Here is a 24,806-nt window from a genome sequence, read left to right as displayed (position 1 = left end):
CAGTGGGCATGCTGTTACTTGTGGGAAACTTTATACACTCAGTTTTAGATTTATACAAATACACGTGTATAAAACAGGCAAGATCAGGCATAATAGTAGAATTGTGTATTTTATTTCTTTCTTTGTTATCATTTTTATGCAATTTATGGTATGTGTAAATAATACAGGTAACCGTGTTAGTCTGGATGTAAAAAATCATTGGTAAAACTTTAGTATAGGGAACACATATTAACCATTAACTCTGACTTTTCCTTCAATAAACTTCTAATTTACTGCTTATTAATAGTTAGTAAGGTAGTTGTTAAGTTTAGGTATTGGGTAGGAATAAAAATGTAGAATATGGTCATGCAGAATAAGGCATTAATATGTGCTTAATATGTACTAATAAATAGCCAATATTCTAGTAATTTGCATGATAATAAGCAACTAGTTAAAAGACCCTAAAGTAAAGTGTTACCAATTCATTTATGTATATACACTACCATTTAAAAGTTTAAGATTAGTAAAATTTTTGTTTTAAATTTTTAGTTATGAAAATTCAGCTTCATCAGGAATTAATTTACATTTAAAAATATTAAAATAGAAAAGTTTAAATTGTAATATTTCATAATCAGATTTTTGTTGTATTTGTGATTAAATAAATGCAGCATTGGTGAACAAAAAAAAAAAAAAAACTTTTTTTGAACAGTAGTGTAAGATTTTTGTTTATCTAAAATGTGCCAGCATCACATTACTTCGGAAAGGAAAATGGTCCACATCATTGATTAATGCCACTCAGATGTCGGATCATTACTTTACCCAGGAACAACAGCCAGTTCCTGGAAAACCACAGAGAAACCACCCTGTTATTATCCAAATAAGACCAAGCCCACAGCGCAACGCTCATATACGCACATCTGGTTAAACACATTAATGAGTTGTTCTCAGACAATCTCATAAATTTGCAGCCATCATTTTTCCTATTAAATGTGACAGTGAAATTCTCTAGCCTCTGGAGAAAGTAAACGGACCTGTGCTAACGCATATTAAGAATCTTCATGTTATTATGCTGATGAAGTAATAATAACCTCTACTTAGTAATGACCTTGTACAGCGTATTAACAGTGAAGTGTACAGTATCATTTCCACACGACCAACGTGACCAAAACTGAATTGCAAAAATATGACGTTTTTATAAGTTTTGATGACGCAACAGAACCGCATTTTCCAGGGAAAACCACAACACAACGTATGGCAATGATAATCTCAGGTACCATTTATGTGCTTTATTTAGGCCTAATGTTAAAAGCGTCTAATGTGAGTTTGAATATCATTTTGTGTGTATTTTATACAATGGACAATTCACCTCAGATCTTCAAAATAAATGAAAGGAAACAAAAATGTTTAAAAAGTGTATTCTATGACAAAGATTGCTTCAGTAACTCAGTAGCCTATATATTATGTTAAAATTGTGTAATATTCATGCATTTCATTATGTACTTATCAATTTCGTTGTGAGTGCTTGTGCCGAATTCTGACCCCCTGCCAAATTACCCCCTAGTATAGAGGGTATGCACTGACGTCACTTTCCCGCCAGAACACGCTCCTGAGTGGCAAAAGGACCTGCTGCATGATTTAATAGGGGAAACTGCAAAAATGCAAGTAAAACTAACTATTATACTAAAAGTGTTTCTTATAACATGTCAAAGAAACCTAATCCATGGATAGGCTACTGACAAGCAGCCAGGAATCGTGTCTCCTGACATTTATATGTGCCTGCTTTCAATGCCGGGGAAATACATAAAGCAAATCTGCTTGTGAACGCTTTGTATAACTACAATATAGGTAGGTCTAAATCGGAGTGATCACTTATATCAATGTTATATATCGGCATATCGTCCAGCACTACAACTTGTATAGTTTTTGTCAGTGTTTATTTAAAAACACCCAATTATGCAGAAAATAAGATGGTAAATGTTTAATTGAGTTGTCAACACAATATATAACAATACAATATATACGGTATAATTTTACCCCAAAATCCAACATTTTGACACAAAATGATAACTGCAAATCCATGTTTCTCTGCCTGGAGTCCAGCTGTTTCTGTGAATTGCAGCGATCCACTTGCTTCTTTTTTCTGTAGCTTTCGTCAGTCTTTCCCGTTTTAGATATGTTTTGTGTTTTTTTCACGCCATTCATGCTGAAAACCAATGCTGCCACTGTCTTTTTGCCACTCAGTGGGCGTAACCGCAGTCATAACAGCTGACAGTGACGTCACATGCATGCCCTCTATTGGTAGGTTTAGGATTAGGTGTGGGGGAGGGGTTAGGATTAGGCAATCAGGTAGCAGCTTCAATGAGGGGGGTAATAATTTGGCAAGAGCTTGCCGAGAGAGCCCGCCCACACGCTCTTCTGATTGGTTGTGATTTTTGATTGACTATACTGCATCTCATAGTCGCGCCGCGCCGCCACGTCTGGTGTGGAAACGGCGTTAAGATTCCCTGTTACATAGGAATCTGATGATTATCTGAACTGTCTCACACATTTCAAGATGTAAACCAAGTGATGAGGAAAACCCACTATAGGCATTCTTTAGCATCTCTCAGATCCGTAAATGAGTCTCATGCAGAGAAACTTCTGCGATTTACATTTGTGTGTGCTGTTTAACAACATCAAGGGACTTCTCTCACTTTCACGTGACACATCAACAAAATCCCGATTCTCATCCCCTCTGTCAGAATGCACAAAAATTAGCCTTTTCTTCTTTTAAAGATGATCTCAAAGCCTGCTTACAGAAGGTGGCTTGTTAAATTGGTTTGCCAAGTGTGAGGAATCTGTGATCAAAGTATGAAAACAAGTCACAAAAATATTACATCAAAGAATAATAGTCTGACAAAATGACAGCAGAAAAGGTCATCTAAGGCGGATTAAAAATATGCGAATAATGCTGCATGTCTTGTTTACTCAGCTCCTTTTTCCAGTAAATCAAAACTGAATGTGTGATGATTTGTGAGTAAATCACACTGTCTTCATTTTACAGCGATGTGACGTTTTGTTATATTGTTTCAGCATTTACATCATCTACTCCATGCAGATATGATTATTCCCTCCCCCCCAAAAAAAACAAGAAAATTAAATTACTATTTAAGGAATGTTCGTTTAACGCTGTCAGTCACATGATTTTACTCTTGAAAAGCTTATGGAAATCAAAAAAGGTTTTGAATGCTTCATAAGCAAACGTGAGTGAGATCACTGTCTTAATGCAGAAATACATCTTTTTCATCTAATTACGCTCTCAATGGCTGAAGACAGATTGCAGTTAATAGTTCATGGTTATAGAGTTCACTGGCAGTGCTTTGCAATTTTGTGACAAGATTACTTGAACAAACCAATCCTTTAAGTGCCATTTGGAAAAACCACAACAATTTAGTTAATCGTTTAATGGTAGAGGAATATGTTACTGGCAGTTCTATGTCCCTTTAACTTCTAAAAAGTCTATTTACATGAACATCTAACAGTTTTCAGAATATTGTCTCCAGTCAAAATAACCACCTTATTACTCAAATAGAACTATTCAAAAAAACACAATAAATGTATGAATGTCTCTACAAAAGAGTGACTAATACTGAAAATACTACAGTGATTATGAAAGGGGAAAAATGATTCTTACATGCCAAAATTTTCGTACCAAAAACAGTAATGACATAGGAAGTGTCAACAAATCACAATTTGAAATGTATTTACACAAGATTCACTTTTGTATTTTAGTGTTCTCTCTTGAATGGAGTCATTCTCATAAGAGTCTATAGTTCTTAGGAAATGAGCAAAAAATGCAGACATGACTCCTCAGCTCTGGTTTAAAAAAGAGGGACATCCTGGAATATTCTTTATGAAATATTAATGAAAATGTCTAATTTGAATTCATTGATGAGTAGGCGATGCAGTGCTGGTTTATGACCGTGTGATCAATTTCTTTTGGATGCTATTGAGGAGAATGTCCACGGCACCTCAAAAATGTCCATGGATCGCTGAAAGTGGATGCATAGGCAAGGTCCTTGATATTTAAGTCATAAAAAAATAAGTAGAGAAAAATATATGTAAAAGAACACAGCAGATCCATTTGTTCCCCCAAGTAATAGCAACCTCACTTTAGGCTCTCTAGTTATCCTGGAATACCTCATTTCCTTAACCCGCACAGCTCTATACATGCACTCAAACACTCAAAGGAAAAAAAAAAAAAAGAGACCGTGTCCAATTTTCCTGCAAATACTCCATGCTATCATAGGGCCAATGGAAACTTCTTCATTGGTCAATTGTTTATGGATTTGAGAGCCCAAAACGAATGGAACCGCAGGCTTAGATAAGTCAAGATAAAAAGATATCCAGCGCTGGGTTTCATTAGTTTGCAACGTCAGAGTAAAAACACATTTATGCACAAAGCAAGAAATATTTCCCTGGGTGAGTCTGTGGGGGGCCAGTGTAGATCTCTCTCGCTGAGACTGCTTTAGTCTGAGTCATTTTTACAGACACAGCTACACTCCTCATGGTGCTCCAGGGGGACATCCGTTAGAGTCTTTTGCAGTCCCCGACCCCCTGCCCTGTGCTTCAGCATCAGAACCTGCACAAGAACAAACAAATGTAGATACAAACACACACACAGAAATGATTTAAGCACTTAAACATATAACTTTACCATTTACACCCAATGGGTCTTTTTCACTTGTCCAAATTATGATTTGCACTTACATTTTCTCAGGAAGAATTGTATTTAAAAATATAAATATATAACAAACATTAATACATGAATAATAAATAGATACATCTAAATAGATAGATATGTATGCATTTATTTTTAATTTATTATAAAAAAAAATAATTTATATATATATATATATATATATATATATATATATATATATATATATATATATATATATATATATATATATATATATATATATATATATATATAGATAGAGGTCGTGTGTCCACCAAAGCATTTTTTTCCCCCCAGTGGCTAGGGGTGGGATAATGTCATTTTTACAAGATGTAAAATAAGTCTCTAATGTTCCCAGAGTGTGGATGTGAAGTTTTAGCTCAAAATACCCCACAGATGTTAAATTTGTCACTTTGAGGGTGAGCAAAAACACTCCGTTTTTGTGTGTGTCCCTTTAAATGCAAATGAGCTACTGCTCCTAAGCAGAGGGCGGAGTTTCAAAAGCTTGTGTTAGCACATAGTGTTAGCAGCGCCGATTACCTCACGAAGACTCACTGAAAATGTTAGAAACTGTTCAGCCTTTTATGTTCAAAACGAAGTCGGACAATGATGGAGAGACTCAAGAAGTGACAACATGTAGAATGCAACAGTATGTTTCTGAACGGTTAGTTGATGAATTTATGTAGCTGATGTGGGATATCTTAAAGTCATTGATTAGCTTATTCTGTCATGATAATCTATAAATTGCTCATGTGGGAACTGTTGTAAGATGCCTACAGAGCCAGAGAATATATGCTGCATGAAGATAGAACAGGTACTATACCTGTTCTATCTTCATGCAGCATATATTCTCTGGCTTAGTTTAATTACGGTTATAACTTATGTTATGTTGTTGCTTTTATGACATGCTATTGCATTTGTCTTGCATACTGTATTGCAATAACATGGCCGCACCCTTTTGTTGCATGTTCTCGGGGGCAGGGTTTATGTAAATTTTAGGGTTAGTGATGTCACCAACCCGGGAAGAAGCTCGTTGTAGTCCCTACCAGCCGTTTGTTGTAGTCCTTAAACGGAGAATTCTTTAAAAGAAAATATCTCCCTTTGCTTTGAACTTTGAGCATCGTAATTTTGCAGATGTTATTTATGCTCAGCAGCAACATTACACACTAACTAAAGTTAAAGTGAAATCATAATCAACCACCCCTTTAAACAACAGGAGCATTCTCCTTTGAGTTCTACTTTGAGTAAACGCTGCACTCATCACTATCACTTTTCAGCCAGCCATCCAATCAGAGTGGAGGTGTGGGACAAATACAACACCGACCAACCGCCACATTCTACTTGTAAACTGTAATCAGATGACAACAAGCATAATAACAGAACAAAATCATTTAAAACAAGAGCCAGAGCAATTACTTTACATTGTATTGATATTTTTTTATATCCAAACAGTACAGAAACAAAATATCTGTGAAATACTAATAACATTTCCGTGGATATTCTGTATCACAGCAAGCAAAGCATCTCAACTGAAAAAAACAACAACAAAAAAAAAAAACGCTGTGCTGCCGAAGCGCTCTCAAGCGCTGACAGCTAGGCATTTTCAGCAGAGCGCCTATCATTTTCAGCTGGCTAAAAACGCTTTGGTGGACACATGGCCTAACTGTTGGATACACGCTAGATGCATCATTGTTATTCATATAAGATGTAGTGAACGAAACCCAAAATGTGAAATGTAGAGTAATGGAAGGCTTTCTGTTCTTAGCTGTACCTCATGATATTTTTTGGCCACCTTGGTAGGCGAGCACTGGCAATCATAGCAGTTGAGAGAGCAGCATGCGCAGTTCCCTCCACAGCGCTTCACCAGCAGGCAGCTGGGCCAGAAGATGGCGTCCGTCCTTTTCAGTTCCTCACGCACTGAGACAGAAAAGTTCCGTGGAGTGCAACTGTAAAGCTGCACCTCCTCACGAAGCAGGTTCAGGTCCACCACTCCTACGCAAACAAAAATAGACAGCAGATTTAAAAAAAAAAAAAAAAGTTCCAATATTTCAATTGACTTTAAGTATTTCCAGATACAGGATCTTTACCTCTGGATTTCTTTTGATGGAAGAACGATTTGCCCACCACCTGCCAGGTAGGCTTGTAGAGGTCCTCCATGTCTACCTGCCAGCGTTCCGGCTCCAGGTATTTCATCACTTCCTCCATTGTGCTGAAACCAGCTACAGCTTCACTCAGAACATCCACACTCTGCATCCACGCAGGCATCACTGCAGGGGCCTCGGGCTCCGACTGCCTCTGAACACACAAACAAAACAAACAAACGAAATCAGTGGTACTGCAGTCGCTCCGTAGGGGGAATTTCATTTTTAACATGTGATTTTAAGTGTTCTGCAGAGGCCTGGTTTATCTTTAGAATTGTTTAATGCTTTAATTATACATGATTATCCGTGATATGTGAAGAAACAAAGCAAAACCAAGGTAAATATCACTTAAGAGCAGATTGATTGTGCATAATCTCCAATTAAGGAGTAACTGAAATGATATATTATTGTATTGTCTATTTAGAATGCAGAAAATGTTAGCTGTGAAATTGGCCTTTAAGTTTTTCCCAAAATAATATATAATCATAAAATAAGCCATAAATTTTTTGTGCGCACATACATACATACATACAATATTATATTTATTATGTGTTTTACGAAACCCATGATATAATGTGTAAATACAGTGCCTGTCAAAAGTTTGGAAACACCTAATCTTATTGTTTTTGAGAGACGCAATGCATGCTCCTATTGTTTATATGCAACAAACTACATAATTGAACAGTATGAAGATTTACTTTGACCAAACAAATATATTAATGTACAGATATTGGTGCAAATTTGAACAGTTAAACTTTATTTTTATCGAAAAATCCTCCATTGGCAGCTTTATACACTCTTAAATACAGATAGTTTCTCCAAACATTCAACTGAAATACTTTGTCATGCCTCTTGTAAAACTTGCTAATGGCGTTCTTCACTAGTTGGATACAGTATTACTTCCTGACCTTGCAATCCAGTTCATTCCAGAGCAGTTCAATAGGATTTAGGTGACTATCATTCCATGATAGATAACACTCAGTAAATAACACTTACAGAGCTTGGTCACTGTCTTGTTGCATGGTGAAGTTGGTTCAAATTAGCCACAGTCCAGAAGCAACTGCATAGCATTGAAGTATAGAATGGTAGCCATGTTGGTTCAGTATTTGTTTCACCCGGAATAAATCTCTAAACTTTCCTGGCTCTAAAACATCCCCAAACAATTACACTTCCACCTCCATGTTGGACTGTGGGTGTGAGGCAGTCTTGTAACATCTCTCCTGTTCTCTGTTTTACATAAGTTCTTCTGTTAGAGCCAAAAATGTCAAATTCTGTCCAGAGAACTTTCTTCTAATCATTCGCTTCCCAATTCTTGTGCATTTTTGCCCACTTTAGTCACTTAATATTATTTGTAGCCTTAAGGAGTGGTTTCTTGCAGGAAAATTTGCCCATCAGCATTGCATTTCTGAGCCTTCTAACGACAGTGGGTGTTGACACTGGTACATCACGTGTGTCATTGAGCTGTGCAAGCTGAGGAATAGTTAAGTGTCTGTTGTGAAGGCTGGACACCTCTTGAGGAGGGGTACATTTTGGCCTTCTACTCCTTTTTCTGTCCTTGTTAGACCCAGTACTGCCTTTTCTCTAGTAAAATCTTATAGCTCGCAAAGAATAGCCTTCAAGACAACTACAGACTGGCGTTTTTCAATAGAGATTTGGTTCGTTCTTGCCATTTTGTAAACTACAAACACTAAACAATGTGTAAATGCCTTATATACTAACATGTATCAGTGCTTAACCATCAATGCTCAACCATCACCACCTGTTTTTCATTGTTTCCAATGCATGAATTCAAATCACTCAAGTACGCTCTGTAGAGCATTTAACCATGTTCTCCAAATATAAACAAACTTGTGAAGTAGAACGTGGCATAGTTACATGTAATTCAACCAAAACCTACTTTTATTGCCTAAGGTGACAGTTTGAAGAAAATTAAGCTTTTTGTACCAACATCTGTACATTTATATATTTCTTTGGTCAAATTAAATCTTCATACCATTAAATTACCCATGTTGCACATAAAAAGGAACATGCATGTGTCTCTCAAAAAAGATAAGACTGTTGACAGGCACAATTTATATTTAAATGGCTTATCCACAGGATATGTATGCAGATGTATGCCAGGGCAGCAACACTGATACCTATGGTGTTAGGAAACCTGCAGGAAGCCATATTTCTGCACTCAGTTCAACTCTGCTCCACTGCCTCGGGTGCTGTGGGATCTGTCAGCATGTCCTTTTTTCCAGAAGCTTAATTCAGACATACTAACATAATCCCCCTATGAATTACACGTCCAAGTGAGGAGTGAGTTGGCATGGTTACCATTGTGTAAAGGACAAGGTGTCAATGGAAGGCCTGTGATTTCTACAATGATAAAAATTGCACTGCTGCCATGAACAAAGTGGTAAATGAGGTCACCAAGACAGACTGATTGAGAGCATCCGAGTCAAGCACTGAAAACATGTCTGTCAAAACAAGAATACTGTATGCGGACATTATGGCAAGGAATAAAAAAATGTTCTTTAGTATTTTTTAGTATGTCACTAATATATATTGGAAAAAAACAAAACAAATAATACATACATATTATACATACATACACACATACACATATACATATTATACATACATACACATATACATATTATATATATATATATATATATATAAACCTACATGAATGTGATGAGTAAAAGAATAGGGTACTTAAAAATAAAACATAGATAGCACGTTGTTTCATTGCCTTGTCCTCATGCAAAAACAAACAGCTTAGTCAGATTCACAAATGTATGACCTTATGATCCAGTTATTTTATTGTCCTTTGAATTGTTCAAAAGAACTCAAGAACTCCTAAGTGAGTTGTTTGAATCATTCTAATGAGTGCTTTAGTGTATTAACATCTAACTCACTGAATTGCAAGTCAACATTACTTTTACTTGCGTCTGATGTGAACTAAAATTATTGTGCGGTGTACTTTAATCTTTAGTCATAATTCACTGAAGATGTAAATCAACTGCACACATCAAAATGTTTTAAATCATCTTTTGTTGTAAGCTCTCAAGAGCAGTTACAATTACCTCCTAAAAACCTGTACATTCAGCTATCCTTCAATGCAGAAAACTGGCTTCCAGTTTTGGCACTGGTCAGCAGTGGGGAATGGAAACCATTAACAGCTTGTGAATGTGAGGCACTATTTCAAGCTGTCAATTAAAAGATCCTATGAGCCCTTGTCTTTAAAGCCATAGCCAAATATCCCTTCTGAGGTGGATAAAACTACGCTTGTGCAACTTTGCTCACAAGACAAGACATTTAGGAGACTTTAAGACATAAAACATGGAATCATATTTTGAAATATAACATTTAAAAGAAAAAAAAAAAAAGGGACAATACTTTCCCCATACTTTAGAATTCTATTATGCAGGCATAATCTGACTTTAAAAATAATTTAAGGGTACACTTAGTAACTGATGCCATTGTAGAAATGCACTATTCACACTCAGACATTCATTTATTTTGATTAAACTTTTTAAATGAGGAAATACTGAGTGCACCTTTAAAACTAAGAACTTAAAGGGTTAGTCCACCCAAAAAATGAAATTTCTGTCATTAATTACACACCCTCATGTTGTTCCAAAACCGTAAGACCTTCGTTCATCTTCAGAACACAAACTAATTCATTTTTGATGAAATCCGAGAGGTTTCTGATCTCCCTATTCACAGCAATGTCATTCCAAATTTCAAGGCACAGAAAGGTAGTAAAGACATTGTTAAAATAGTCCACGTGACCACAGTGGTTCAATTAAGTATTCTCGTTTTTGTGCGCAAAAAAAAAAAACAAAAAAAAAAAAAACAACAACTTTATTCAACAATTTCTTCTCTTCCCTGTCAGTAGCGTAATAGACTACTTACGGAAAAAAACGGAACTGGTGCTGCGTTCGTTCCGTAAGTTGATTAGGGAAGACGTAGGACATACAGCGTAAGCTTTTTGAAGAATACGGAAAGCGGAAGCACGTGCAATGTGATCATTTGTGTTTGTATTTATATTTTTTTAGAAAATGACCGATCGTTTCACTAGATAAGACCCTTATTCCTCGTCTGGTATCGTTTAAAGCCCTCTGAAGCTGCAGTGAAACTGTAATTTTGACCTTCAACCGTTTGGAGAGAACATTAAAGTCCACCATAAGGAGAATAATCCTGGAATGTTTTCATCAAAAACCTTAATTTCTTTTCGACTGAAGAAAGAAAGACTAATCCTTTAAACTACGCCAAAGCGAGTACACACCTCACGCACCGGATGCCGTGCACAAGGCAGTTGGACATAGTGGTGTATTAGAGGTAAAAAATGATATAAATACTGTTCGGTTTCTCACACAAACTGATCGTTTCGTGTCTTAGGACATCAATGTGTCGTCACGAGCCGCAAGGTTTAATTTGGATTTGTCTGTGCATGTTTTTTTGACTCTCATAGATTGTGTTCCCATTGACATGCATTATATGACTGACAGACTGCAACGGTTGGACTTAAAAATCATCATTTGTGTTCTACTGAAGAAACAAAGTCACCTACATCTTGGATGCCCTGGGGGTAAGCAGATAAACATCAATTTTAATTTTTGGGTGAACTATCCCTTTAAGGCACCTTTCCTCCTACATATCCCTCTTTTATGTTATCAAAATTCATAACAGATGCATTGATTTTAAGGTAAAATATTATCTGAAAAATAATGGCCTCATTTATGTTCTGCAGCCTGACAACATGTTTCAAATTGCTTGCAGGTTGTAGGGTTCTGTTAGACTACAAGGAAAATGGCTTAACAGATGGACATGAGCGCACAAACTCAGATGTCTGCCAGTAGCTCATCAGAACACACATGAGAGCAGTCAGTTTTTTAGAAAACCAAATAACAGTGCAGAGGTCTCACTCAAAAATGTGCGTGATTCACTGTGGACATATTTTGGTGAAGGCCATGGTTGGTGGTATCCCAATCATACACAGTGGTTGTAAGAAGAGGAGGAGAGAAATGAAGTGACTTGAGTTATTTCCACACATCTAACTCTGAATTTTGAATAGGTATTGTGTTTGAAATGATACACCTTATGTAATTCAATAATCCTTGTGGTTGTCCTGAACAAATGCTACTGAGAGGAAAGGTCTGGCCAACAAAACCGCCATCTACAATTACTTTAAAAACAAGTGGCAACTACAAAGGTTCTTATATACACAAGTGCATACTGTGTTCACACTGCATGTTAACGTCTCTCTTTTGATGAGAAGCTGTTGCCAATTTAAAATGGTTTATAAAAAACATGTCCTGAACTTAGTTTGACCATGTCTCACTTTTGGTGCAAACCTGTTAACTCTGCTTGGCAAGAAACACATCTTACCTTTGAGATCTTGCGCACTTGCCTGACTACCAAATAAATTTTACTATGAATGCAATGAAAAACATCAGTAATTGTTTCACTTTGTGTTGCTGTTGAAACATTTAAAAATATAGAGAGATTATTAGATCACTTTTAATTTAAATTAGCAAAAAAATTAAATATTTCAGGGAAGGTGCATTGTATGAACAATATATAATCGGCTGCCTCATGCACTGAGGAGATGCTTTTCTATGGGGAGGAACTTCGAATGTCGAACAGTGCAAAGTCAATGGTCTGAAGAAGAAAGACTCAGAGGAATTGGCGTTTGATGCTGCTTTATAAAGCAGAGAGCCAACTGCCAATGCCACAGCCTTTTTTTTTTTTTTTTTTAATTTTTATTACTTTTCTTTTTCTGCAGATCTCCCGTACCCCACGGCAGGCACTTTGAGAACCACTGCCATAGCAGATCTAGGCAGGTGGAGCTGGGGGAGGTGGAAGGTTTCAGAGGAACTGGCCTACAGTAAACACTGAACCAGATTATTTAAATGTTGAGCAAGCAGTCTCATTGGCTGCAGGATCAGCAAAGGCCAATCAGATTGTGCCATGTGATAATGATGTGATTGCTTGCAGATTGCATGTAAAGGACCTCAGCCTGCGCCCTGACTGACCTAGATATTTCAGATGGTACAAAGCCAGTAGAAATCAATAAGCACATGCAAAAGGCATTTTTCAGGTTGATTCAAGGAGGAAAACATCTATGAAATCCAGCTGGGAGCTAAAAGCAGCAGTCTAGCAGTTCCTGACTCTTGTGAGAAATCACAAAACTTTTCTTATTTCCAGAGCTAGGTGCTGTTTTAATGACCTCTTCCCTCAAACCCTTACCAGTTCCCCAAATCTCTTCCTGAGAATCGCAGCTGGGGCTTATTTTCCCCCTTCTCTCTGTGAAAGTGGTGAAGGGGAGTGATTGCTTGTTTAAACAGAAAGTGTAGAGCTGCCCCCGTGATCCCGGGTTTCCAGTAGCTGAGGTTGACCACAGAGAAACAGAATTCGTCTGTTCCAACATGGCAGCCCGTTGCCACGGCATACAAAGCCAACAGCCAGCCAGCTAGGCCACTCATTTTCCTAAATTGCATCATAAGTGGCGAACCTTAAACCAGAAGATCTGAAGCACACATCATTTAACTTAGCATCAATGGACAGCAAAGGAAATATTAAAAAAGAATTAGCTATAAACACAGGTATGGTAAACACTAAAACAACACCATTAAGTGTTTTATGAGAAGTGCACTGGATTTGTGAAGTCAGGCGAATTAACACTTCCAAAATGCATGGTGTTGCTCAACAGATAACTGTATGACGCGTAAACTAGGAATGCTGATCTCTGCAATTGTCTGACCTTATCCACTTTATCTGTTTGTGTAGTTGGGTTTTATTGATCGATATTTCATCCAGGTTGATAGTTTATGAGAAATGTTCTGCTCCTTTCATTACACTAAAAGGAGGCTGGTTATACATCCATCCCTTAGCAAACTTATAATCCATTTGCACAGGCCAGATGGATAAAATATGGTAAAAGCAATAGCCTATCCCAGAGGTTTTTAAACTTTTACATGTCAAGGACCCTCAAATATGACTCCCTTTCTAAAATATATAAGCAGCTGGTGCAAAGAGACCCATTTATACTTTGTATGATAGTTTAAATGCTAATTGTGATATTACAGACAACATGTTGACTTCTGTTTCTCTTTGTACTAATATATTATATATTTATTTAATGGACACCCTAGCACCCTTTTCCAGTCCTCAGTACTCAAGGAGGTCACAAAATAATGTTAAATTCTTCAGTGCTAACAAAAAGACCCAAATACAGACATACTTAAACAGCCCTTTTTTTTTTTTTTTGTAAGGGAATCCAAGATAGATTCCTATTAAATTGAAGTGTCATTAACAACACTGCTGTCTATATACAATTTAGTTGACAATAGGTGGTACATGATGTGCAAATTAAACTAGGTATTAGGGCATGCTACCAGAGAGAAACTGACTTTAACAGGACTGAAGATAAATAACTAATGGCTCTTTTAATCATTTAAGAGCTAGAAAAGGAGTTTCATGTGCATTTTTTCCATTTCATTTTATTATGAAATTGTTAAATGGCAGGTAAATACAAAAATACAATGTATCACATGCTCACATAATGGTCACACTTTAGTTTGGGGAACACATTCAATATTAACTACGATGCAATAAGCTCCCAATTTACTGCTTATTAATAGTAAGGTAGTTGTAGTGGTTAAGTTTAGGAATTGGGTAGGATTAAGGGATGGAGAATATGGTCATGCATAATAAGGCATTAATGCTTTATAAGTACTAATAAACAGCCACTATGCTAGTAATACGCAAGCTAAAAAGCAACTAGTTAGTGAGAATTGGACCCTAAACACTAAAGTGCTACTCACATAATTGTCATGTCGAAATTGCAGTATTTGTAGGACTGTCAAGCAAAGTTTCATTAAAGAGCAAATGAATTATTGTTGGTCTGTCGAAGACGTTCTGCCACACACTTCCTGAAATTTCACGACAACACAATATTTCGAACACTTTATGCAGGCAACGCTCAAAATGCAACTCTCGTCCACAAGCTGTTTGGTGAGCAGGAGGAAAACAAAAACTATGCACTGTGAGTCAGGGCTGGAGGAGTCAGTATTGGAATTGTAGGTTCCAGCTTGACATCCTCCTCCACAAACACTAAAAATAGAGCTCGATTCAGCCACACCTTCTCTGATGCGAGCTCTGTGTCCAGAAACCAGCCATAACACAACCACCTCCTCTGCAATAATACAGCACTGCTCAAAGAAAAACACACCACGTAGTATAAAACAGAGAGAATATACTTATTTACACAACCTTTTACATACAAACATAACTGATTTTATATCTAAAAGCCAAAATTAAATGTAATGTAGGGGGGGAAAAAAATCCCTAAAAATAGCTAAACTGAAAGGTACCATTTCCATGTAATGATTTGTGCCATTGTTCAGAAGTTCTCCTTAAAGGCACACCAATGGCTTTCTATTGTTAGGACATCAGTATTGAAGCCAGAAATGAACTAAAGCAATTACATTTATACCACAGAGAAGGCCGGGAAAAATTGGCTCTTCGCTGCCCCTGCCAGGAACCTGGAGCTGCTGAGCGGATAGGAAGGTATAGATAATACATAAAGTTTGCAAAATGATGAATAAAATTAGTTACAAATAATGTGTGAATTGATTGATGTGAATTTCATTTACACCGCCGTTTAAACGTTTGGGGTCAGGACGATTTTTTTTTTTAATGTTTCTGCCAGAAATCTCTTATGCTCACCAAGTATGCATTTATTTGATACAGTAAAAACTGTAATATTGTGAAATACTAATACAATATCAGTTTCTAGTTTCTCAGTTTCTAAAGTCTTAACTTTAGATAACGTGTCCTTGCTGAATACAAGTAACAATTTCTTAAAAAAAAAAAAAAAAAAAAAAAAAAAAAGTTACTTACTGCACCCAAAACTTTTGAATAGTTGTGTCTATCTTTGTGATTGGATATTGAAGGATTAGTTCACTTTCCAATTAAAATTTCCTGATAATTTACTCACCCCCATGTCATCCAAGATATTTACGTATTTCTTCTTCAGTCGAAAAGAAATGAATGTTTTTGAGCAAAACATTCCAGCATTTTTCTCCATTTAGTGGACTTCAATGGTCTCCAAAAGGTTGAAGGTAAATATTACAGTTTCAGTGGAGCTTCAAAGGGCTTTAAACGATACCAGACAAGGAATAAGGGTCTTATCTAGCGAAACGATTCAACTTACGGAACAAACGCGGCGCCAGTTCCCTTTTTTCCCCTAAGTAGAATAGGGAAGGCGTAGGACATACAGCGTAAGCTTTTTGAAGAATACGGAAGTGCGGTTTTGGCGGAACCATTTGTTTATATAAAGCGCATACATTAAAAAAAAAAAAAAAAAAAAAAATTTAGAAAATGACTGATTGTTTCTCTAGATAAGACCCTTATTCCTCATCTGGTATCATTTAAAGCCCTTTGAAGCTCCACTGAAACTGTAATTTTTACCTTCAACCGTTTGGAGACCATTGAGGTCCACTATATGGAGAAAAATCCTGGAATGTTTCCCTCAAAAACCTTCATTTCTTTTCGACTGAAGAAAGAAGGACATGGACATCTTAGATGACATGGGGGTGAGTAAATTATCATGAAATTTTAATTTAAAAGTGGACTAATCCTTCAAAATATGTTCTCAACTCCTAAAACTCAAACAAATAATGTGATGTGCAATATGTGTTTGTTGGCAGGTTATGTAGGAGCACAGACAGTTCCATCATCGTTCGGCTCTCAAATCAGCAGAAAAGCGGGTCAGTTCTGAAAAAGACTTGCAGATCAGCATCTGCTGATCAGCATCTGCTGATCACTTTCAATGAAAAAGAATGGAGCTCAGAAGGAAATGGCATATGGAAGTAACATATGCATTTTCTTTGCCTTTTAATAATCCATAGCCGCATTTGTCCTGTCTAATTTTAATGGCCTACCTCACCACAATCAACACTACAATAATTATATTTCAGCAGAATAGATGCAGCCATTATCTACCACCAGGAGATAAAGCACACCTTTGTTCACTTGAATACAATGAGAGCAATTTTCGCGCAACGTAGCAAAGCGTTCAGACACGCTCTGAAGGCTCAGTAAACAAATGCAAGGGAAAGTGGAGTCATAAAACTTTGACAGGCATCACACATCAAAGCCAAGCATGTCTATTAAATCATTTCAGGGGAATAATCCTTTTCAAATGTGCCGTGTGACGCCTGTCAGGGTGTAAATTAAAGGGAGGAAACTGAACCATGGCCAAGGTGGAAAACACCGTAGCACGCCCCGCTGTGGTTTTCACCACCACATAAAGTGAAACATTGAGGAGAAGGTCTCTGAGGTAGGAATATGATTAGAACTTGAAATTTCCAACTCGGTAAGTGCCATTTAAGGTTGCCAGGTCATTTCAGAGGAAAGGGATGGTGATTACAGCAACAGATGCATTGTAATAAAATGGAAGTATGGTTTTTACTTCCAAGATCCTTTTCTTTTTTTGGCCCCTGTTTTTTCCAAGTACATATCTCTTCAATTTTTCTGTCCAACAAAGTACACTGTATTTCTCATAAACACTGTTATCTTTTGCACACTGTGTATTTAAAGTTAATCAGGTGGAGATATAATTTAGCACAGGGCCATTAGGGATTAACAAAATGTTTTCAACAAAAACTAAGCTAGCTCTCAATAAATGTTGCATAAGCATTAGGAAGAACATGGTGCATGAGTCGTTTCTTACCTGATGAAGCAAAGTGTAATGGATGCAGAATCCAGGGTCTGAGGGAAAGTATTCATCAGAGACGAAGCGGATCAGGAGCTGGTTCCCCTTGGATACCTGGGGCCCTGGAACCATCTGTGAGCCACACCAACGACCCAACACTATCCCTCCAACAGGTTCCTTCACCTCCACGTAATCATACCTACAACAGCAAACAGTTTTAGTACAAGAGAGTAGCTAATGAATCACTAGGCATTCAGGGTCCTGTTTGCACATGGTATTAAAGGGATAGTTCACCCAAAAATGAAAATTCTATCATTTACTCCCCTTCAAGTTGTTCCAAACCTGTATACAATTCTTTGTTCTGATGTACACAAAGGAAGACATTTGGAAGAATGTTTGTAACCAAGCAGATCTCGTCCCCCCCATTGACTACCATAGGGTTTCCCCCCCCCCTACTATGATAGTCAGTGGGGGTCAAGATCTGCTTGGTTACAAACATTCTTCCAAATGATGACAGAACTTTCATTTTTGGATGAACTATCCCTTTAACATCCATCTTGATGGTTGGGCAAGACAAATCGGCACTTGTGGCGAATTATGACTATTTCAAGAGAAGGCACTCTGATTTTGTGACAATTAGCAACAATAAAGTTAATTATGTTAATTATTTTAGTCAACATATTTAAGAGTCCTTTGGATATATGCCATTGGATGTTGATAAATGTGGATGTTGGATGTTAAACAATGCGGAGGAGGATCCTGTCCAATCAGGATCCTGATTGGATTTTTAAAACATTTTGAATCATATTTACATTTGCCTTTAGCGCTGTTTAGTTGGGATTTGTTTTATTTTAGTATCATTGACAATATTATACTTTTTGAGATACCGTTATATTTTTATGAATATTTTAAATCAGTTTTTATTTTTTCAGTTTTAAGTTTAGTTAAAGTTTTGGTAATTTTGTTGTGTTTTGTCATTTTCATTTCTTATGTCTGTGTAGTTATTTTTTATTTCAGTTTTAGTTTAGTACATCAAGTTAAACTAAATTAAAATGAGAAATATATATAGTTCAAAAATTTGGGGTCAGTATGATTTAATATTTTTTTTTTTTTTTTTTTTTTTGAAAAATTACGCTTAAATTCAGCTTTGCCTTCACAGGAATAAATTACATTTTAAAATATTAAAATATAAAGCAGTTGTTTCACAATATTACCGTTGTTACTTTCAAAACAAATCAATTCAGCCTTGGTGAGCATAAGAGACAAAAACAACAAAATCTTACTGACCCCAATTTTTTTTAACAGTAGTGTATATAAAAACAAGGTAGAATTATTCTGAATGTCAAATCAGCACAAGGAGGTTAAAGGATGAAGGCCATGTGTGACTTTTTTCTTTTTTAAATTTCCTATCAGATGTACAGGCTCATGACAGGATCTGGTGTGACATCAGTCCTGCCAGCAGCATGTGATGATGCACACCTGATGCTAATTGTGCCTCATTTGCACTGCCATAAATCCTGCTTCATGTCCTTCCTGTTGGCCAACAGGCAGCTTCTGTCACGTGCCAGGATGCGGGCAAACAACTAGCGAGAGATGATCTGAGGGGGGGCTGACACTGCTCTGTCACAACTATATAGTTAATTCATCATTGTCCCTTATCATTGGGTAAGAGGGAAGGCTAACGGTTATAAGGCATCTAAGTGTAGGTCTAACGCTTTAAAGGGAACTATGGCAATAAAGCTATTTACAGACACACTATTTCACAGACATTTATAAAAAAAAAAAAAAAAAAGGCAGTGAGGAAAGATGTGAAAAGTAGAGAGGAAAAAGAAAAAAGGAGGATACTGAAAGAGAAATTGAGCTAAAACGCTTGAGAGAAAGTGAAGAGTGAATAAGATTAAAGGAGGACTACGAACATGTAAGCTCATAAATTATATTTATCTGTATTTGATCTCAAGCTAATATGCTAACGCATTAGGCTTTTCATAAGCTACAATAGCTGTGACCTAGAAATCCATTCTCACAAGCATTCAATGAACTGAATAAGCTATAAAACGAAGCATGGCTAAATGTATTATCTCAATCACCCTGATGGCACTGCAGTCCACAGAGAACATGAGAGCTAAATCTATCTGTTATTATGACGTCTAAAAACATATTGGATTCTGGGATTACTCAGCTATCCAAAAATCGCAACAAAGCAACTGAAGGATTGTTTGTATCTACTTCGGGGAAATCACACCTCATCAAATGATAAAAAATTAAATTTAACCCCTAAAAACAGCAGAGATTTAACTGATTATACAGTAACTTTTCATTACACGCATGTACTATTATACAAAAGTACCCATACAGCAAATTCACATACTGACACAAAGGGGGGAAACTGTCTAAGGATGAACAGCACCTGCTGAAATAACGGCATCATTTATTTAACCTGTCTATAAACTGTTTTAGCACCTGGTTCACTAAAGGAATTATGGTAATGCTGCTCGCAAATTTGTCCAAAAATTAATTTTATCCAAAATCAATTTTTTTGGCAGTTCATATCCAGCCAGTGTTCAAAAAAAAAAATAAAACAAATTAAAATCTGCTTGCCCGATTCACAACGGTAAGCTTGTAATGTTTTCTAATTCAAGTGGTACTGGTAGGTTTCCATGGTAAATTCGAGCATGCCGCCATTCATTACGCCACGTCTGTTCACATAAAGAAGGAGTCCCAGCTAGTAGGCTATATGGCATGTGAGGATGCTGCAGGCGGCAGATCATTTATAGCCTTTTCTCACAGCAGCTAGAATAATTAAACATTTTGATGGCGGATTGTATGGTATGACAAGTTAACACTAGAGATTAGACTGTACAGAAATTGAAATCTACAGGTAACGCTAAGACACACTAAATACACAGTTATGCAATGCTGATGATGTTAACATTAACAATTTGAGAACAATAATAATTTGCATGGTTTGATGTGATATGAGCTAAGCGATCGTTAGATTTAATCATTATTGGTAGTGCAATTTATTGTAATGCTTCCCCCCCCTCAGTTGGTCAGAACAAAAGTGGCAGATTTGTTACTCATTCAGATGACATTTTCCAGTGAAAATTCTTATTTTGGTCATACTTCCAAGACTACAATCTGTGATTCTGAAGTACAGTATCCATTAGACATTAGATTCTTTACATTAGATTTTAGAACATTAGATTCATACGCGCCGAGGTGCCGTGCCGACGCACAACCCACGTAAAGATGATAATTCCGCAAATAACTGCAATTGCAGGTTTCAAACAGAGATGGCGACAAAGAGGCAAAACTTACAGACTGCAGCTTTAAATTGTAATAATTTTACAATATGTCTATTTTAACTGTATTTACTTCAAATAAATACAGCCTTGGTAATAGTTCCATGTTAACTGGCAAAGACTCCTGACATTTGTAAGTCCGGTGCATTCTATAATAATCCTCTTTAAATAGGAAGAAAATGTGAACGCAATTAATTAATTTATACTCACAAACCTGATTAAACTGGATTGTGCATTTTTGAGCTAAAGTAAAGTGGTATAACTTAAGTGAATTCTCCACTTATGTCTCTTATGGCCCTCTTTTGGGCTCTAAATTAAAGTCTTTTGATGCAACTTGGCCTGAACACAGTGGCCTGACCATTTTTTTTTTTAATAAGGGAAAGAAAAAACAGCAGCGTTGAGGTTGTGTTATTCCTGCCTGCATGGCCTCAATGCTCCTGCAGTGTTCAATAAAGGCTGGTTTCAGTGGCCGAAGCCAAAGCCTGGTAGTAATACTTTGATTGGACAGAAATACTTTCCCTATTCTCCATGTGCCAGCACAACCGTTTGGCTTTCTGGAGTCATTGTTTACTCTATGCCCAGCCTGACACTAATGCTTCAAACCACATTCAATAAAAACAACACAGGTCGTCATGCATTGCACTACCAAAAAAAAAAAAAAAAAAAAGAAAACTTGCTGGTTAAACGGACATTGGACACCTGAATTTCTGACACATTCAGCTATGATATTCACTAAGTCAATACACGGGAACGAAAAAAAAAAAAAGCTGAATCTGATAGCTCTCTGATGAATCTGTGTAGATGTACAAGAGAAATCATTAAGTTCCTTTTGCTGTTCAATAATAGTTGTGACAAAACACATATATACATTAGTGTAATCCAAAAGAGATACACATTTATTTTAAGGTGTCATTGACAATATTTTATATAGCACAATTAAAACACCACGTTGACCAATGTGCACTGCTGTACTTAACTTATAAAAAACAATAAGATACCAACATATATTATGCAATAAATCACATAAACAGGTGTCCATACATCACGCATCAGCAACTGAATGTCTATGATTCTTTTCTACCTCAGAAGACCATAAAGCAGAGGGGTTTGTCTCATTCCCAGTGACACTTTAGGCAGATGGCTCATGAATAATGTAATACGATTTCACTATTACCAAGTTTACATGCATACATTCACTCCACAGAAGCTCAAGTAGGACAGAAGCATGAAAGAGCCACAGATATCTTTTAGAAAATATGGCACAGCATCAGAAAATAAGTACTGTGTTTTGAGTTCTTTTTAATGCCGGAATGTTTAAACTGAATGCTTAAAAACACAACACTTTGTGCTTAATAACATCTTTTGTGCTTAATAACATCTTTTACCTTCATTTGTTAACAGAGGATGAATAAGTAATCATGTTAAAAAAAAGTTGTGCTATAGATTATGGTGAAAGATATTAATAAAGATACACTATGTTCAAAATTTTGGAGTCGGTAAGACTATTTTTGATAGTCTCTTATGCTCTCAGGCTACAGTAATACTGCTAATGTAAATGTTTATGTTAATGTAATGTTTACACTACAATGTAAAATAACTTTCTATTTTTATAAATTTTCTATTTTATTGAATATTAAAATGTAATTTATTCCTGTGAAGGCAAAGCTGAATTTTCAGCATCATTATTTCAGTCACATGATCCTTCAGAAATCATTCTAATATACTGATTTGATGCTCAAGAAACATTTCTTATTATTATCAAATGTTGAAAACATTTGTGTTGCTTAATATTTTTTACTGTCACTTTTGAACAATTTAATGCATCCTAACTATTACTTATGAATGGGAGAAAGTGAAACACCCATAGACTGTATAAAACAGGCAACACCTAATACGGTGTTAGACATTTCGTTTCCGACACACGCTGCAAGCTGTAGACCAATCACAACAGACTGGGCCATCTGGCCAATCAGAGCAGAGTTTTCAGAAAGGAGGGGTTTAGAGAGACTAAATCTTAAGAGGAGTTTGAGAATCATTAAAAAAAAAAATAATAATAATAATAATGTGTTGATGTGCAATGTATATTATGAGAAAATAAAAGTATTTTTGACCTTTAATGCACATAAACCTGTAAATAAATTAAAAAAAAGGAACCTTTAAAATAGCATAATTGGGTCAGGGTTTCACAGTTTGAGAACCTCTGCTATAGAACAAACTATCATGATTCTTTATTCTAACTCAGTCTGTAGAAATGAAAGAATGTCCTAATCTTTCACCATAAACCTCAATGACAAATATTAATGTACATTAATAAAGGTACTGTTGATCACAATTCAAAATCCTAATAGTTGCGATGAGTGAACTTTCTTATGCGTCTTTTCAACACCTCTCAGCTTTTCACCAAAGACAGAACCCAACATTGTAAAACTTCCTAAGTAGTACAGAAAAATCTGGCCCAGTTTTCTTATTGGTCTGAACAAACACAAAGGATGATGAGAGCTGTCTGTAGTGGCCTGTCGGCTCTGGGCTGGGCTTTGCTAGAGGCAGCGTGATAGGATTCAGCATGCAGCTTTATTAAAGTTTTTTCCAGCCCAGTTGCTTTGATTCGATCCAAACAGAAGGGTCTTTTTTCTTCATTAACTGGCATAAGATCATAATACCAATATGTAATAATGCCTTTACTGCTTTTCAATATATGGTTGCTATAAATATTTTAAAGGAGGACAGCATGGAAGTTGTGCTAAGGGGTAAGTTGCATGGTGTATGTGGGTGAATGCGAGGGGGAAAATGTGCCTTCGGTGACTATGTATATGAAAGTTGTGAGCGAGCGCTTGTAACATCAATTGTTCAATAATGACTTTAATAATCAGACCAAGTCATTGCATGGCTGCTAGGTAGGTATATAAAACATGAACACAGATGACAAACACGCACACAAACTTTCCAGGTCAAATACACTCCGACTCACGGCAAAAATCCAACTCCAACCTTACACATGTTCCTCAAGGCCACAGCTTCTGATTTAAACAAAGTGGACAAGCGCGTGCAGATTCACAGCATCAATGTGGGCAACCAAGACAGGGTTCTGTTATGTTTGGTATGATATGTCTTTGGGAAGGGAATAAAGCATATTTATAGTTTTAGGTCAATATTAAAAAAACAAACAAACAAAAAAAACAAAAACAAAACAAACAACAATCAGTTGATGCTGTTTACTTCATACACATTCCTGGTCTTATTAACTTTGCTTTCCTGCTGAAATCACTTAGGTCACACTATTGGACAATTTTAACCAATAGGCAAAAATCTATAGGGATAGAAGAGTAGCATTCGATCTGACTCCAATCATATATATTACACCCGTGTTTTACCATCCAACCACATCCCGTTGGATAAAATACATTCCTTCACATTGAATATAAAAAAATTGTCACATTAGGGAAGTAAATTGGGTTGCGAATGGCAGTTTGTTGATTTTATATATAAGACTAAGATCTTATACATGAACTTAACATGATCTTAAACATGAAGCCACTAGGAGGCGCTATACAAGCAGCTGGCAAGACTCCAGAGATTTGCTGATAAGTGTGTATGAAAACACATTATCTAATTGATTATTGACAAGAAATAAAACCATACTGATTTACTCGTTTAAGTACAAGAGCGCGGTCACAAATCATTTCCCATGATGCTTGCAGACAATGAGGAACCTTTCACAGGTAATGTCCACAAGTCAAGAGGACATATATGCTAGAAAAACACTTTTTTTTTTTTTTTTTTTTTTTTTTTTTAAAATCAATAACTGGCAGAGGTCTACAAGCATTTTTTCCACATGAAACCACCAGCTATGGGAAGGTCATCATCTAGATTCTGGGAAGTAAAAATGCACAGATGTGCACGTCTGCAATCGATTGCACCATACAGCAAAACAGAGGCATGGACAGAGGCCT

The 24,806-nt window shown here is 36.4% G+C and overlaps 1 protein-coding gene across 2 annotated transcripts in view; it reads right to left on the bottom strand.

The window, feature by feature from the left end:
• Window positions 1-3,407: 3,407 nt before the first annotated feature.
• pdgfc (platelet derived growth factor c) overlaps window positions 3,408-24,806 on the bottom strand; it is a 57,459-nt gene continuing 36,060 nt past the window's right edge. For both annotated transcript variants that reach the window (XM_051860451.1, XM_051860449.1), the window contains 4 exons: window positions 17,573-17,753; window positions 6,787-6,994; window positions 6,471-6,691; window positions 3,408-4,600 (listed from right to left, as the gene is read on the bottom strand). In XM_051860451.1, coding sequence (XP_051716411.1) covers window positions 4,487-4,600; window positions 6,471-6,691; window positions 6,787-6,994; window positions 17,573-17,753 — 724 coding nt within the window. In that variant the 3' untranslated portion in view covers window positions 3,408-4,486. The remainder of the gene's footprint in view (window positions 4,601-6,470; window positions 6,692-6,786; window positions 6,995-17,572; window positions 17,754-24,806) is intronic.

This window comes from Ctenopharyngodon idella, chromosome 14, assembly GCF_019924925.1.
Source record: "Ctenopharyngodon idella isolate HZGC_01 chromosome 14, HZGC01, whole genome shotgun sequence".
In the NCBI taxonomy this organism is placed as follows: domain Eukaryota; kingdom Metazoa; phylum Chordata; class Actinopteri; order Cypriniformes; family Xenocyprididae; genus Ctenopharyngodon; species Ctenopharyngodon idella.
The sequence above is the reverse complement of the archived record's forward strand: the minus strand, read 5'-3'. Positions and strand labels throughout refer to the sequence as shown.